Source organism: Myiozetetes cayanensis, unplaced genomic scaffold, assembly GCF_022539395.1.
Source record: "Myiozetetes cayanensis isolate MyiCay16 unplaced genomic scaffold, myiCay2020 scf14, whole genome shotgun sequence".
NCBI lineage: Eukaryota > Metazoa > Chordata > Aves > Passeriformes > Tyrannidae > Myiozetetes > Myiozetetes cayanensis.
This window is the reverse complement of record NW_026087048.1, coordinates 4,441,856-4,456,783: the sequence shown is the minus strand read 5'-3', so window position 1 is coordinate 4,456,783 and position 14,928 is coordinate 4,441,856. Positions and strand designations below refer to the sequence as shown.

General features: G+C 44.8%; 1 protein-coding gene across 11 annotated transcripts in view; it reads left to right on the top strand.

The window, feature by feature from the left end:
- The first annotated feature begins 85 nt into the window (after positions 1-85).
- The window catches only part of NEO1 (neogenin 1), a 165,263-nt gene continuing 150,420 nt past the window's right edge, over positions 86-14,928 (top strand). For 7 of the 11 annotated variants that reach the window (XM_050309063.1, XM_050309062.1, XM_050309061.1 and 4 more), the window contains exon 1: positions 87-347. In XM_050309063.1, coding sequence (XP_050165020.1) covers positions 242-347 — 106 coding nt within the window. In that variant the 5' untranslated portion in view covers positions 87-241. Of the gene's footprint in view, positions 348-14,928 lie in introns of all 11 variants that reach the window. The other 4 variants (XM_050309058.1, XM_050309064.1, XM_050309060.1 and 1 more) reach the window with 3 other exon arrangements.

The following is a 14,928-nucleotide window of genomic DNA, read 5'->3' as shown; positions in this document are numbered from 1 at the left end:
CCGTGGAGGGAGGGAGGGAGGGAGCGGCGGAGCCCGGCCCGCGATGGAGTGAGGGAGGGAGGGAGAGCGGGAGGGAGGGGGAGAGAGAGCGAGAGCGCGGCCGCTCCGCCCGCCCGCCGCTCTCCCGCCGCCGCCTCCGCGGGGCTCAGCCCGCCCGGCAGCGAAGGAAGGCAGGAGGAGCCCCCCGGGGGAGGGGCTGGCGCTGGGTGCAGCCCGGCTGCCGGGCGCGGGCAGCGGAGCGATGGCGGCGCGGAGAGCCCGGCGGCTCCTCGGCTCCCTCTGCATCGCCCTTGTCCTGGCGCAGCCCGCGCCCTCCGCGCGGAGCGGCTCCCGGAGTCCCCTCACGGGTAAGCGCGGGGGACACCCCGGCGGGCGCGGGCGGTCCGGGGGCGGGGGCGGCCCCGGCGGGGCGAGCGGTGCCTGAGCCCGCTCCGCCCGGCCGGGCGGGCACCACCAGGGGCCACTGCGCGCCTCGGGCAGCGCCGGCGGAGCCTCCCCGCGAACAAGGGGCACCGGGAGCGCCGGCTGCGGGCACCGAACGCGTCCCCCACCTGTGCGCCTGTTCCCGGCTCGCCCCGGGGCAGGCGGGCACGGGCGGGCTCCGTCCCGGCTCGGGAGCGGTGCTGGAGCGGCACGGGCTCGGTACCGGCAACCTGTGGGCAGAGGGGAACTTGCCTGGGAACTGCCGCAGTCGCCCAGAAATGAGCGGTCTGGCAGCGTTTCAGCCGCGGTCGTTCTCACACCTTTTACCATTGTTACCTTTAATGATCCGTGATTGAATCCCGGTTCTTTATACGCTACGGAAAACGCAGTCTGGCCCAGGTGAGGCAGGAGAAGGCTTTCTCTAAAGCCCTTGTATGAGACTGTTAATACTGTAGAAGCCTCCTTAGCTTTGCAGCGATGTTATCTGCTCATTTTGCCAAATACTGGCTTTAAAAAGTAACTTCTTTTTTCCTCGTTGCCAGCAATAAGCTCGTAGGAAGCTTGAAAGAAAATCTGGGCTTGAACGCTGGGATTAAAAAAAAAAAATCGCGTGTAGATTTGATTGAATCATGGTATTTTAAGAGAAAGCTCTGTGCAAATGGAATTTGGAAAAAACTGCTGGTCAAATGAGTGATTTTTAGCAACTTGGGAAAGTAAGAATGGTTAAACTCTGATGTTAAATGGTATAATCGTTCTGTTTCAAATCATACTAGGCACTAATGTCTGTGGTAGTTCTCATTTTGGACACCACTGATGGAACCATGTGTGCTGACTCTTGTTGACAGGGAATATATTTATTTATTCTCTTACACACTCTAAGCTTTACAGATTCCAGGCCTGAAGCAGATTATTTTTTTTTCTTTTTTAAATATTGTAGTAGGATTCAAAGATCTACAAAGTAGACAAGATACTTTTTGATGTTTAAAGTCTTGGTTTGTGATGATTCTTTTCTGGTATTCCTGCTCTCCTAACAGCTCACTGGTGTTATGGTTGTGTTGGTTGTTCTTTGCTAGTTTAAAACAATCCTTGGTGGTTTGAGGAAATCAAATTGGTAGGTGAAGTTCTGTTTGTTGGAGCCAAATATGTGAATTAAGTCTGCAAAGGGGGAATGATGTGCTGAAACAATAGGGAATAAAACCTGCATTGGAGCAGGAATTTAGAAGTATCATTGTGCAGATATGGAATCTCTGGTTCTCTCCTGTGGAAGGTGCTTTATACCATGTCCATGGGTGCTGTCCTGTGGGATCCCTGGTAAGGACCAGGAGCTGGGCTTTCCCTCCCTGAGGGTGGTTGTACCTGGTCTTTAGAGGGAGCGAGAGGCTCTCTTGGTTCTCAGTGAAGATGAGATACTCGTGTGGTGGATGAACTTCATCTTAATTCACACTACTTCCCACCTGATTGCTGCTTTTTTTTCTTAAATAAGGGATGTTCCAAATACTTCTATGCTGTCACAGGGTATAGAGACTTGCAAGTCCCTCCCTGCTTGTAGGAGAGGGAGTCAGGCAGAGATGTTCCATGGCATCAAAGTGCTCCCCTTGGTGTTTCAGATGTGAGGGTGACAGTGGCATGTCTTCTGTCCCTTGCTTTGGGTGAAGCTTCATCTCTTTAGGATGTTGGGAAGAGCCTCCCAAGGGTGGTGCCAAGGGCTGGAGAGGCAGAGGAACACCAGGTTTGTAGGTCCGGGTGGAGTTCCAGCTGTGAGACTCCCAGCTCTGCTTGTCAGGAGTCAAGTGTTGCTTGCTGTGTCCAGAACAGGGGGGTTTAATGCAAAACCCCACCACGGTGGCCTTTTGGTGTGGATAAAAATGCCCTAAATGAGCAGAAGTTGCAGATTTGGAAGTCCATGTTCTTTGTATGGAACTGTGTGTGTTGGAGGGACATTTGATCCCATCTATAAATAGCTGGTCATTGCTCTCTGAAGAAGAAAAGAGTGCAGCTGAATTATTTTAGGAAAAAAAAGCTGTGTAACTTCATTTATTTGTGTATCTGCAAACATTAGTGTGTTTTCCAGTCTAGTTGGTTGATTTGCAGATATGGTGAGATGAGATACTGATTTTAGAGTTAGGACAATGTTTCACTTAGCTAAGAGAGTAAAACCAAAAATATCAGGAAGAAACATCAAATTAAGCTAAATCTTGCCTGTTTTGTTAAATCTAACTGCTGAATCTTAACTGTTTGTTACTGAGTTGAGATTTATGTATAAACTTGGGTCTATATGGGATTGCATTATTGGGAATAAAAATGAAGTTGGTGTAAATTTTTAACAGGAAAGCTGTGATAGCCTGTATACACCATTAAGATTGCAAATGAGATTATTCAAAAGCAGGAAATTTGTTCTGTCTCTCCCTGGTATTCTCAAAGTCCTTGGAATCGATATGTATTTTGTTGTGAGAGGATAAACTGCCGGTTTGGGAAGTCCCAGTGGAACAGAATTAGCAATTGGTGGGCCTGGAGCTGCACGATGTACCCAGAACCAAAGGGGTCTGTGAGCGGCGTGGTGGGAACCACTCCCAGGTTCTGCTGCTGGGGATGCTCGTCCTGGGGGGCTGGGGATGGAGCACAGATCGTTTGGGGTCCCTGGAAAGAGCAGGTTGTCATTTGTTTCTGTTTGGTGTGTGCTGCTTGATTATTTCTAATTATATCGCCTGTTAAAAATAGAGCAGAAATATTCAGGTCTCGGTTACATCCCAAGCACCGTCTCTCCGCTTGATATTCCCGTTCCATATGGACAGGTTGCATGGCTTTTGCACTGCACGTTCGTTAGTCATCTAAGAGAATTACCTGAGTGGCTTGTGAAGCTTTCCTAATAAACTAACACTTCAGTTTAAAAGCTGTCAGGTGTGTGTACACACCTGTGCCTAATGTTTATCACAGGGAAAAGCAGCAAACAAAAAGTGTCATTAAAAAAAAAAAATCCCTTGGCTCAGTTACCTCGTGCAAACTTATCAGTTTGAGTAAGGAACTTACATATGGTAGGTATTTCCATGTATAAACAAGAGTATTTGGTTGTTCCTGGTGATAAAATGCCCTTATGATTCACATGACATTAACCCTCAAGCAGAGATTTGCAGAGAGGTCTGAAGACTCTGCAGGCACCTAACTGGAGTTTGCTGCCTGGCCGAGAGGAGGAGGGTGATAAGTGTGGAAACAGAGTGGGAGTTGAGGAAAACTCCACATAGAGCAATACAAAATGTTTCCTAACCTTTGCTTTTGAGCTATAAAAACATTTGACTTGGGCAACATCACCCTGAGTTGGTGATGGGGGGGGTTGAAAGGATGTTTTTGTGCCATCCCCAGTTTCCTGGGGATAACTTGGTGTATAAAATGTTGCTGATGTGTTTGTAGCCAACTTTTCTAAACAGGCAGTGGTTTTATTGATGCAGGATGTCTAAAGTGTCACTTGGCATTGCCTACGAGGAGATACAGCTGGAGTTGTTGCTAATCACTAATTAATGCTGGTTTCCTAGCAGGAATCTGTGCTAGTGTTGGGGTGTCAGCCAGTGGAGAGGAGACAGTCCCAGGCACTCAGGGGGTGCTGCTTTGGATTGTCCTGATGAAATACACTTCTGTGCCTCCGGTATTTAAATATAATGCCTGAGGCTGTTGAGTTTAAAAAAGGCAAAATTGTTCTTAATAGAGAAAATTCCTCAGCAGCGTGGAAACAACAGTCATATTTTACTGATTGAATGCTATTGATTTCAGCCTCCAGTGAAATTGCCAGGATGAAAGTGGTAATCCTGATTAATTCCATATAAATAGATAAGCACGATTTGTATGTGTATAGTTACAGGGTTCTCTAGGAAAACTGAAACCTAGCTTTATACGGTCTATTAGGTGCTTTAATTTCCAGAGTTTTTTACCATTTTCATTCATGCTGAAGAGTATCTTAATTTTACAAAATTAACCAGATTATCAATTAGTGATAAATCCTTTTTGCATCAGTTAGAACAGTTTTGTTTTTTCTTACTAAATCTGCCCTTCCTGAAGGCAGTGAAGAAATTGGCAGTGTTCTGCTGCTGAACTTCCTTGGGACTGTGGGTAGTTCCCTGGAGTACCTAACAACCATGAGGTGTTTGAGTTGTAGAAAGTGAAGAGATTTAAAGTTTAATGAAAGTCATTTCATGTCCTGTTAACAATCTGCTTAAGTAGCAAATTATTATAAAGGAAAAGGAAATTTCTTTTTTTTTTACACTGTGACTAAACCGTCATTCCACTTGTTGCTTCTGGATGTTTTGGGATTGGACATACTGGTAGACAACCAAGTCCCTAAAGATTCTGTTCACAAGGGACTGCCTACCTTGGGAACTCACTGGGTGCCAAATACATAAACTGAGGTCATTTTTGTGGTGTTCACTGATTTTTATTTGCAGCCTCTGAACTTTTCCCGTTCAGCTTTGGTTTGCTGTTGTGGCGTGAGCAGGACTGAGTGTGGTGGTTCTGGGAAGGAAGGGACTGGGCATCTGTGGTGTGACAGTGCTTCATTTTCCTGTTCCTCCTACATTCACAGTAATTCAGGAGGGAACTTTGTCTTGAGTGAGGCTGTTCCAGAACCAGTGAATTGTACATCAGAGAGCTTTTCTCCCTGCAAACGTGGTGCTGTGCTGGGAAGCTGTTGGTGCAACTGCCTTGCTGCTGGGTACCACTGAAGGCATTCAGATCTTCTGCTTATCCTGAATTTCTTCACTTTCATTTTTTAATCTATTGATCTTCTTTTTCTTAGTGCACTGCAGAGGTGTTGGCTCACATGCCTGGGTTTTGATAGCATGGATTTTGCTGAGTCAGTTTTTTTTGGTCTCATCAAAATGTAGCAACTTGATGGTAATTTTTGGTATCCTCTGGTCATAAAGTTTTTGTCCAGAGATATTTTAAAAGGGGAAAAACTGTTCTGTGATTAAATTAACCAATAATTCATCTCTCTGTTCAGAGAATTGAATATACTGCTGTCCTTTGTAGCTGGTAGGTAAGATTTTAATTAAGTTACTCATACAGGAAGGAATCATACATGTGTTTTATTATGTTTTATTATGTTTTATTTTACTATTGCCTTAAAAACACACGTTTTTGTGATTCTGCCCACTGATCCCTAACATTTCACTCTCCTAGTTTTCTAGTCACCTACACCCTTCATGTCCTTTGGGGTTCCAGTGTTCCATCTGTAAAGCTCTGTTGGGCTTTACCACCTATTTGTGTTTTTTACAGTTTCTCTTTGGCACAGAAGGATGGATAACTTTTGAGGGTCTTTAATTCTGTCTCACATACATGGACTCTCAATATATTTCACCTTGTTTTTATCTGATGTCTGTCTTGGATGTCTTGAGGCTGTCACGTTTTGTGACAGTGGGTCAAAGCACGTGTCAGTAGCCAGCTCAGTTGTCTGCCATTATTGTTATGATACTTTGATAAATTTACCTTGTTTGATGTGTTTTTAACTCTTCTGACATGTGTCCAGTGTTGCTGCTGACCCGGAGGTTGGGCCAGTGGAGGCTTAACTGGTGTTTCTTGTCTATTAACATACCTAAGTTAGACTTGATCTATTTTTGAACAGACATTGTGTTTTTCTGCAGCTTTCATTTACTTAATAGTCTGCATGTGGCTTCCAGACAGTTGTTAATGGGTGCTTTCCTAGAAGAGTTTTGCTTTATTTCATGTGTTCTTCACTATGATATTTTGAGTCATGGTAACTCTCAGTTTTTCTTCATGTTTATATGACACTATGAATACATACAGTATTTTTCTATATATTTATAACAACACTTCTCACTTGGAAGTGAGAGCTGTAGCTCTGATTGTGTTGTTGATTCCTCTTTTATTTTCCTTTTGGCAGAACCACCTTTGTGTTCTGCCATCACTAACAGACTTGAGCACTTGGAGGCAACTTCCAGGTTTTTTTTTGTCCTCGAGTTTCCAGTGTAGTGGTCCCACAGCTTGCTTCCAGTTGGGCTGAGATGGAGTCGAGCCCTGTATAAGCTTCATCTTTCTCAGTTTTCCTCTGTAGTTAATGAGCCTGAACATCTCCTCTTAACACGGCTCTGCGGTTCATGAGTTGAAACCTCACAGTGTAACTGTAGGGAGGAAGGGAGAGCCACAAATTCCTCCTTCTAAAGGTAGAACAGGCTGCTAAAAAGTCAGTTCAGTCATGAGACCTGTCATGACTTTTAAAAGCTCTTGAGTATTGGGAAGTGTGTTATAGCACTGCCCAGTCCATCACTAACCCAGATCTCCAAGTGCCACATCCACATGTCTTGTAAGTAATGAAATAATTGCTTGCAAGCAGTGGCTGTGGCCATGTTGTACACAGCAGAGAGGAGAGCTGGGTGTTAACAAGGAGATGAAATACTTCCAAAAGCAATTTATAAAGCCAAATGTTCCTGTTGGAAAACAGGCAAGGGAGGAATTATAAAAGAGCTGGAAATGAAGAAAACTGCATCCAGAGATGGCTTTTGCTGTGACAGGACACCTCAGCAGTCTGTAGGACGCTCCAGTGCCTTTGGAATTGGAGTTCTCAGTGCTGGACTGTCGGTGCTCACCTTGCAGAAAATCCAGGTATTTCACTATCGATTTGTGAATCTGTTATGAGAAATGTGCTTGGGCAGATAGGAGGTACAGCTCAGATGAAGTTGTAGCCAAATGTTAATCCTATTTTGGTGTTTAGTTTCGGTGTTTCAGGCGGGCAGTGCCAGTGCAAGGAGGGGGACCTGTGTGCTGTGCCCTTCCATTGGCTTTGCTGAGTGTTTGTGGAGGATGGAGAGGACTGGATCAGTTCCCTGCTCTGTTGTGCTCCTGCATCAGTCCTTATGCTGGCAGAAGGGAGAGGGAGACATGAGCACAGGGAAGCCAGACTGCTGTATTGGTGGAGGGAGAGATTGGCTTAAAATATGAGTGTGAAAAACACTGTGAGCAAAACACACCATGTGTCTCATGTCACCATTTTAACATTTAATATGATGACGTATTACAGGATATAGATTCCAGATCTACAGACTGAAACTTGTCAGAAAGTGAGCATTATTGTTTTGCAATGAATCTGCTAATAAAATGTTTCATAAAAGTTTATCTTCAGATTGGTAATGGATTCTCAATTCAGCTTTAATTACGGTTTTGGGTTGTTACTTTTTTCCCACGCTGGAACCTCATTTGTTTGTCTGGTTCTGAAGTAGGAATAAAGCTACAGGTTTCATCTTAAAATACCCATTCCTGAGGAAAGAAATGCAAAACTGCCCAACAGGTTATGGTTTCAGGAAAGGACACAGGTCTGGCAGCTCTTTGGATGCACTCCCTGCTCACTTGCTGAAGTCCAGAGGGAACCTCGATTAATGATGATTGCCTTGCATGGAATATCATTTCTAACAGCTGTATTGCAACTTTTGGGCACCAGGACTTGCAAAATCATCCCTGTACCAGTAATGAAATCCTGTAAGGATAACACTGAATGGAAACCTGGCTGGGAGTGTAAGAAAACCTCAGAGATGTTGCACAGTGTGACAATGTGGAAGTGAAGGGACATGGGAAGCAGCCTTGGCAGCCAAACCAATCCCCAGCTGAGGACACTGCCAGCTGGTTTAATGGCTCAGGAGACATCGCTGAGGGAAACATTCATGTTGAAATGAAATGCTGGGGGATGTTCCCATCCTGGGAGGCTGGTGTGGAGGTGTGAGGGGCACTCAGGGAGTGTAGCTTGAGGCAAGCTGACGGCTGGAGAGCTGCTCCCTTCCTGCAGTGTGGCCTGTCTGGGTGCAGCAGAGCAGTTCAGGGGGAGAGTGTTTTGGCAGGGCTTAGTTACTCCTTTTTGCATAAGGAGAGAGTACGAAAAGGTAGAAATGATTAAGGCTGGTAGACCCACCTGTACGGAGCATTGCGAGGGTACAATGCACCCTGTGACTTGTGTGGCCGCTGATAAAGGGACAGTCCTGGGGGTTACATCTGAAAGCACAGCAGGCTTTTCTTACTCGTTTGCAACAGCAAATTCAACACATTTTATGGGACACTATTTTTATTAGGATTAAGGGCTATTAGAGAGTGCACCGCAGATTTTGGGTGGGACAGCCCTCCCTCATCATTTTCCCAGGTTGCTTCCTTTTCTAGAATCTGACGCGACTTGTCTTCTGTTTGAAGTGTAAAATAGCTTATTTATCCAAATCTTCACATGTACTTGTTTGCTTCAGAGCCTTAATTTTAGGTTCTGTAGTTGTTCTTTTGTTGCTATGGATTCTTTTTACTTATCTCCTTATTTGAAGTTATGGTAGTTTTGGAAAAACGTCTGGATACTGTGAGGTCAGAGATGGATGGCTTAGATATCTGCAGTCATTTGGTAACCATTTGTGCTGCGGTTTTGTGTAACTTTTTCGAGAAGTGGATGAAAGAAAACCCCCACAAACCATGGCTACAGAAAATGGAGTGTCCTTGTGGAACTGCTGAGGTTTTCCAGTTGTGCCATTGAGTGTAAATCCCTGTTCTTCCCCTCTCAGTGAGTTGTGAGTACAGACATGGAGTATTCCTTGGAGGTGATGTCAATATTGTAGGTCTGGCCTATAATAAGAAGGCAGAATCAACAAGGCAACACCACAGCATGTGAATGGAGGTTTTCATATTTCTTATCTGAGGCTTCTGGAGGGGAGAGAAGTTGATTTCTGGATGTGGAAGGAGGAAAACCAGCCATCAGGGGCATCCAGAGCAGGATCTAGTAGATTCTGCATTCTAGGCAGTGCTAGTTAAGGGCTTTTCCTGGCTCAGCTTGGCTGGAATCTCATGTGCTCGTGGTAACAGCACTGTCAGCCCAAGATCTGAAATGCTGGTTTGCTGAAGTAACATTTTCTAGTTGTTTTCTTCCCTGTTGTTTTCAGTTTCTTATTTCCCTGAGGAAACAGTGTAAAGGGAGAAAGGCAGCAGTGATGGCACCTGAAAATGTCTGTACTGGGTCTGATCAACCTGTGCAATACCCCTGGTTGTGACTCCATAGCAGAGCTTGAACCTGTGCTTTGGAATTTCATCTTTGCTTCTGCATTGTGCCCAGACTTTGTTACTTTAGTGTAGCATTTTCAGAGCACATCCTTTGCTTATTTATTGAAACAAGGACCTGTAAGAAATAAATTTTTGCCTTTATCTCATTTTAATGTTAAAAAAAATATTTTCCCCAAGTTTAGCCTATGCAGGTCATTCTTGTGTCTGCAGAAGACGTTGAAAGATTATCAACTGCACGTTTGTTATTACAGATGAATATATATATGGAGCCTATTGATTGCTTAAATCTAATTTAGCTCCTGTAATGTGAGTAACTTTATCATTCTTAACTTGTGTGCTGAAGGGCTGTTGATTATTGTGTGTGAGTGCTTGAGTGGAGGAGAGGAGGTGACACTGTGCATTTAAAAGAAAGAAAATAAAATAATAATTGGCCTTTGTAGATTCTACCTCACAACTCCTGGTGGTACCGAGTGCCTGATGGAACCATTACCAAATGCAGAGCTGGATTCACTGCCTGTCTTGACTGGGATTCCTTTGGGATGCAGAGCAGCTGGCTCAAATTGGTCAACTGAACCTCAAATCACAACACATTCATTGAACTACCTGTGTTGCTGGCATCTCGTTTCTTGTAACTTGTGCAGTGTTGGATGTCAGTTGTGTTAAGAAAAAGTGCTTTGCACGTTGAGTTGTTGGTTTATATCAGTGGCCCAAAGATTGAAAACGTGTATCTTTCTTTAAAAATTTGTATGACTCTTGTAACAAAACCAGGAAATGGTTTTTTAAGTGACAAAATGCCCTCAAGGAACTCAGACGGATTTAAGTCTGTCCTAAGGTGTCAGAAAAACAGGTAGGATTTGGTTTCAGCGATGGAGAGATGGATGCATGCATCATAATTCCCTCTTCCTGGCTGTGTGGTCCTTGTCTGGCATTGCCTCTCACCACAGACCATTGGAAAACTGCAGTGTCCAGGTCATGGCATCGCTCTGAACACCTGAAAGGAGGTGCTGGAGTGGGGCCATGGTCTGTTCCCTCGTGGCCAGGAAACTGTCCTGGGTGTTCTCACCCATTTCCTTCAGAGGTTCTTATCAGTGGCTTCAGCACCAGGACTTCATATTCTTCCAGGGCTTCCAGAGGGGCCGGTGGGTGAGGAGCTGTTACCCGTTCTCTGCCGGTGAGCAGCAATATTGTTGTTGTTGGGAAGCTGTTACAACTTTTTAGGCACGGTTTTGGATTTCTAGTACCAAGACCACCTTTTGCTTCATCACCTGGAGAATTCCTCTCCAGGCAGTTTCCCTAGGGATTGATAGGCAGGTGTTGGATGCTGCCCAAAGTGGGTATCACTGTCAAAGCAGAGCCACATTTAAGTCATTCTTTTGCCTTTTTGGACAGTGACTGTTACATTTGTGCAGACTCTCGGAGCAGTTGGAATCAGAAACATCCCTGCTCGTGCTGCAGTTCCTCATGTGCCCTTCCAGGGCTCTAACATGGCCTTCAGTGGTGGCTGTGTAGGTGTAGTTTCATTCTGAGGTGTCATTTCCTAAATGCTTTTATTCTAAAAGATATAATACTTGGCTTCCAAGTGTTCTGGTGTATGTGTGTGGGGGGAAAAGGTGGGTTGAAGGTGGCTGGAAATTTCTCTGTGGGTGTGTTTCTGCTCTCTGTGAACAGGGGAAGGTGAAAATGTGTGTCTGGATAGACTGATAGGCAAAAAACAGCTTTTAAAAAACCCAAACCCTTTAATTTTTGTTATTGTAACTGACCTGCATTTTAGGTTACCAGTGAGCACATACATGACTCAGAACCCGATTAAGATGGTGTAAATATTTGGCAAAAAGCTCATAAATGCTATCTTTGAGCAGGCTTTTGATGCAAGAAAGGAGCAGCTGGACAAATTTGCATTTACAAATCATTTACCTAAGGAGAAAGCTCAAGTTCAGTGCCTTATCACAAAGGCATTGCATGTTAATTATTTATCATGTGCTTTGATGCCGGGGCTCTCGCTTTAATAAACTATTCTGGGGAGGTGGCTGATGGTCCTTTCAGCTCAGCTCCTCTCTCCCTCCCTCCGGGTAAACCCTGCAGTGCTTTCCCTCAGCCTTTACCTCCCAAGTTACTACTTGAGTTGCCTTTCACAACTTTCTGATAAAATTAAAAACATTGCTGGGATATGTATTTAATTGCTGTGGCTTTTTCATCCCTAAGTCTAACTTTGTTGTCTCTATAAAGGTAGAACTGGACCCAGTTTGATTTCTCTCCTTTACATGTGTTTTTGCGCTTTCAAACTTTGCTTTACGGAAAACAATCGATAAAAAATGTTTATGGTGGAAGTCTGTTTAGAACTGTTTGTGCCATCTGGCAGCATTTAGCTAACTCCACTTGACTAAAAAAACGAAATATGGTGGTCTGAACTATCACAGAAAATGGGAACTGCTCTGGTCAATAGGACAGTTACTTTAAGCTTGTAAATTCTTGAGAAACTGTGCAGATGACTGGGAGATATTTTTGAGCACGACTGTAATATCATGTAAGATCTTTCTGAAGTTGTTTCCTGATTTTTGGTGTACAAAAATACAGATTTTTCGAGTGTACTTCTGGAACATGGCCATAACCTGCTTTGTGGCAGCCACAAGCTAAATTTAAATAATAATTAGGAAACTGTATGTAAGTCTTGTAGTCAAAAATCCCTGTTGGAATCAGAAATTCTCTGTATTAATCTGCTGGTGGCTTTTGTTTTCAACCCTGAAAAAAATCCTGCTTCCTTTTGCATCCCCCAGCCCACATTGTCTGTGGGGGAAGGTGTTTGAGATGGGTAATGTACACACAGACAAAGAGTCATGGAATTGTTTAGGTTGGAAAAACCCTCTAAAATCCTAGAGTCTAATGGTTCCCCAGCACTGCCAAGGCCACCACTAACCCACCTCCTCAGGTGCCACATCCAGCTGACATTTAAATCCCTCCAGGCATGGTGAGTCCACCAGTGCCCTGGGCATCCTGTGCCAGAGCTGGACAACCCTTTAAGTGAAGAAATTTTCCCCAGTATCCGACCTCAGTCTCCCCTGGTGCAATTTGAGGCTGTTTCCTTCTGTCCCTTGGAGCACCTGGCTCCACCCTGCTGGCAGGGAGCTGCAGAGAGCAGGTTCCCCCTGAACCCCCTTTCCTCCAGGCTTTGCTACCGGCTGTGCATCCAGGGAGGAGGCTGGAGCTGCTCCAGGAGCAGGGCTCCCGAGAATTAGGGTGGGGAGGTGAAAATACTCCCCTCACCCCGGGATTGTGAGGGATCACATTTATGCTCTTTCTAGCTGTCAGCAATTAGCTTTTCAAGTAAACATTGAAAGGATTTTTAAATGTGTGAAGAGGAGCGTAATTATAAGACTCTTACTACCTTAATGTGGCCTGGAAGCCACACTGGGGTGGAATAGTTTTATTTAAATATATTTACTTGGCGAAGGAGGAGAATGCAAAATCCAAACCCGAGTTCTGTAGCAAGGGCCTCCTTCCTCAGCACTGTTTTCTTTGTTAGCCTGGTGCTCTGAGCCTTTCTCAAGTGTTCCTCATTGTAGAAAAAATATTTTTCCTTTCTTAATGCTTTTTTAAAACCACTTTAACCCTTGACTGCTCCGGTACGAAGTTGAATAGGAGAAGAACAGAGTCGCTGGCTGAGCCTGTGCCCGGAGGGGAAATAGGAAGGGAAGTTTTGCTTTCTAATTTTACTTGTTCTCGGTTTTTTTTTTTTTCCCCGATACAAGGAGCCTGCCTCGCCTCGCGAGCACTTCCCGCAGGACCGCGGGAGTGTCAGAGGATTTGGAGAGATCTTAATTTGTGTGAGGCTCAAACGCGCCGTGAACGGCGGTAATTCGGAGGCACGGCCGGCACTGTGAACCCAACACCCGTGTCCGGCCGGGCTGGGGATGTCCCGGAGCGGGGCAGTGCTGCGGGCCCGCTCTGATCCTGCCGGGGATGTTTGCATTGCCTGGCGGAGCACAGGAATGTCTGAGGCCGCCGCAGGGGCCGGGGAGGCTGCTGGCCATCAGTGCGGCGGGATCGAGCCGGGCTGGGATCCCCTGCCCCGGGAGGAGCGGCCAGAGCACATCCCGGCACATTGTCCTGCCCGGGACGGGCGGGAGGGAGAACTCACACCTGTGGTGCGGGAAGAGATGACGATGGATTTGTGCAGCTTTATTTGCCTTCCTGTGACTCTGGACACGAAGGACCAGGTCACACCTTTCACCTGGAGCGACTCCTGCCCTGCTGTGCGTCTCCAGTGCCAGCCTTGGGCATTGAGGGGGAGGATTAAAACTATAAGTCTTTAGTGGTGATAAATTCTAGAAGGATTAAGAACTCAAACCACTGCTTCCAACGTGATGCCTGTCAAAGACAAAGCTTCCCCAGTTCCTAGCAGCAGTTTGTCTAGGTTATTGTTCGTAATGCACACTTGCACTGCAAATGTTTTCAGGGGGAAAAGCTACTTTGTAGATTTATGCAGCAAAATAAATCCTGATTTTTACATCTTGGCAAGAAAAATACATATACCATGAGAACTGAGTGAGTTTTGTTAACCCAAAGTCAAATGCAGAAAAGCTTCGAAGATGTAAATACGTTCAAATTATATTTCGGTGAACACAATTATTTCACACATGGCTTATATAAAAAAAGTAAATTTTTGCGTTTCTGAGGCTAAAGTTATGATATTATTCTGAAACCTTACAAAATACTGCGTTATGCCCAAGTTACAAGGAAATGGAGCTTTGTGTTCTGAATGTTGTTTATCCAACCCTGACTCAGTGTTGTAGCTCTCTGATGTAGCCTGTGCTTGAAAGGTGTTACGAATCTCACTGATGTTTATGATGATGCCAATATTAAGTCAATTCTTTCTGTGAACACCAAGCAACTAATTAATATAAAGAAATTTTGTTGTATCAGAAGTGGATTTCAATGCTGCTTTTCTACCTCTAGCTTTTCTGGCATCTGGGGACTTTATTTTGAGAAACGGGTGGAAAAATGTCTTTTTACATGGGTGGTAATTTTGTGGCGTGGAGCGGATCTGACAAAGGAATCAAGCTTATTAAATGTATAGTCACTGCAAGGATTTTTCATGTGGGCTAAACAATACAGTTTTTAATACATTAAAGCAGAGAGGTTTGTGGGAATACGGCACAGAACTGCCTTGTGTCTTGAAAGCTCCACAGAAAACACTGTAATTACCTTCATTAATTTAGAAGAAAACAACCTGTGAATTTGACTCAACAACAGCTTGTCAGGCACGGATGTCACAAAAATACCAAAGTCCTTGTTTTGTTGAGTTTACTTGACTTCCATACCCATCCAAAAATTTCCATGGCATGGGAACTGCAGGGTGCTTTTCAAATTGCAGCAGTTGGAGATAGAGGGTACCACGCACACACATTTGTGCTGCTGAATTCAGATAAAGCCTGATAATGGCTCAAGGCCCGGGTAAAACTGGTTTAAAAATTGTACCCGTGCCAGGCT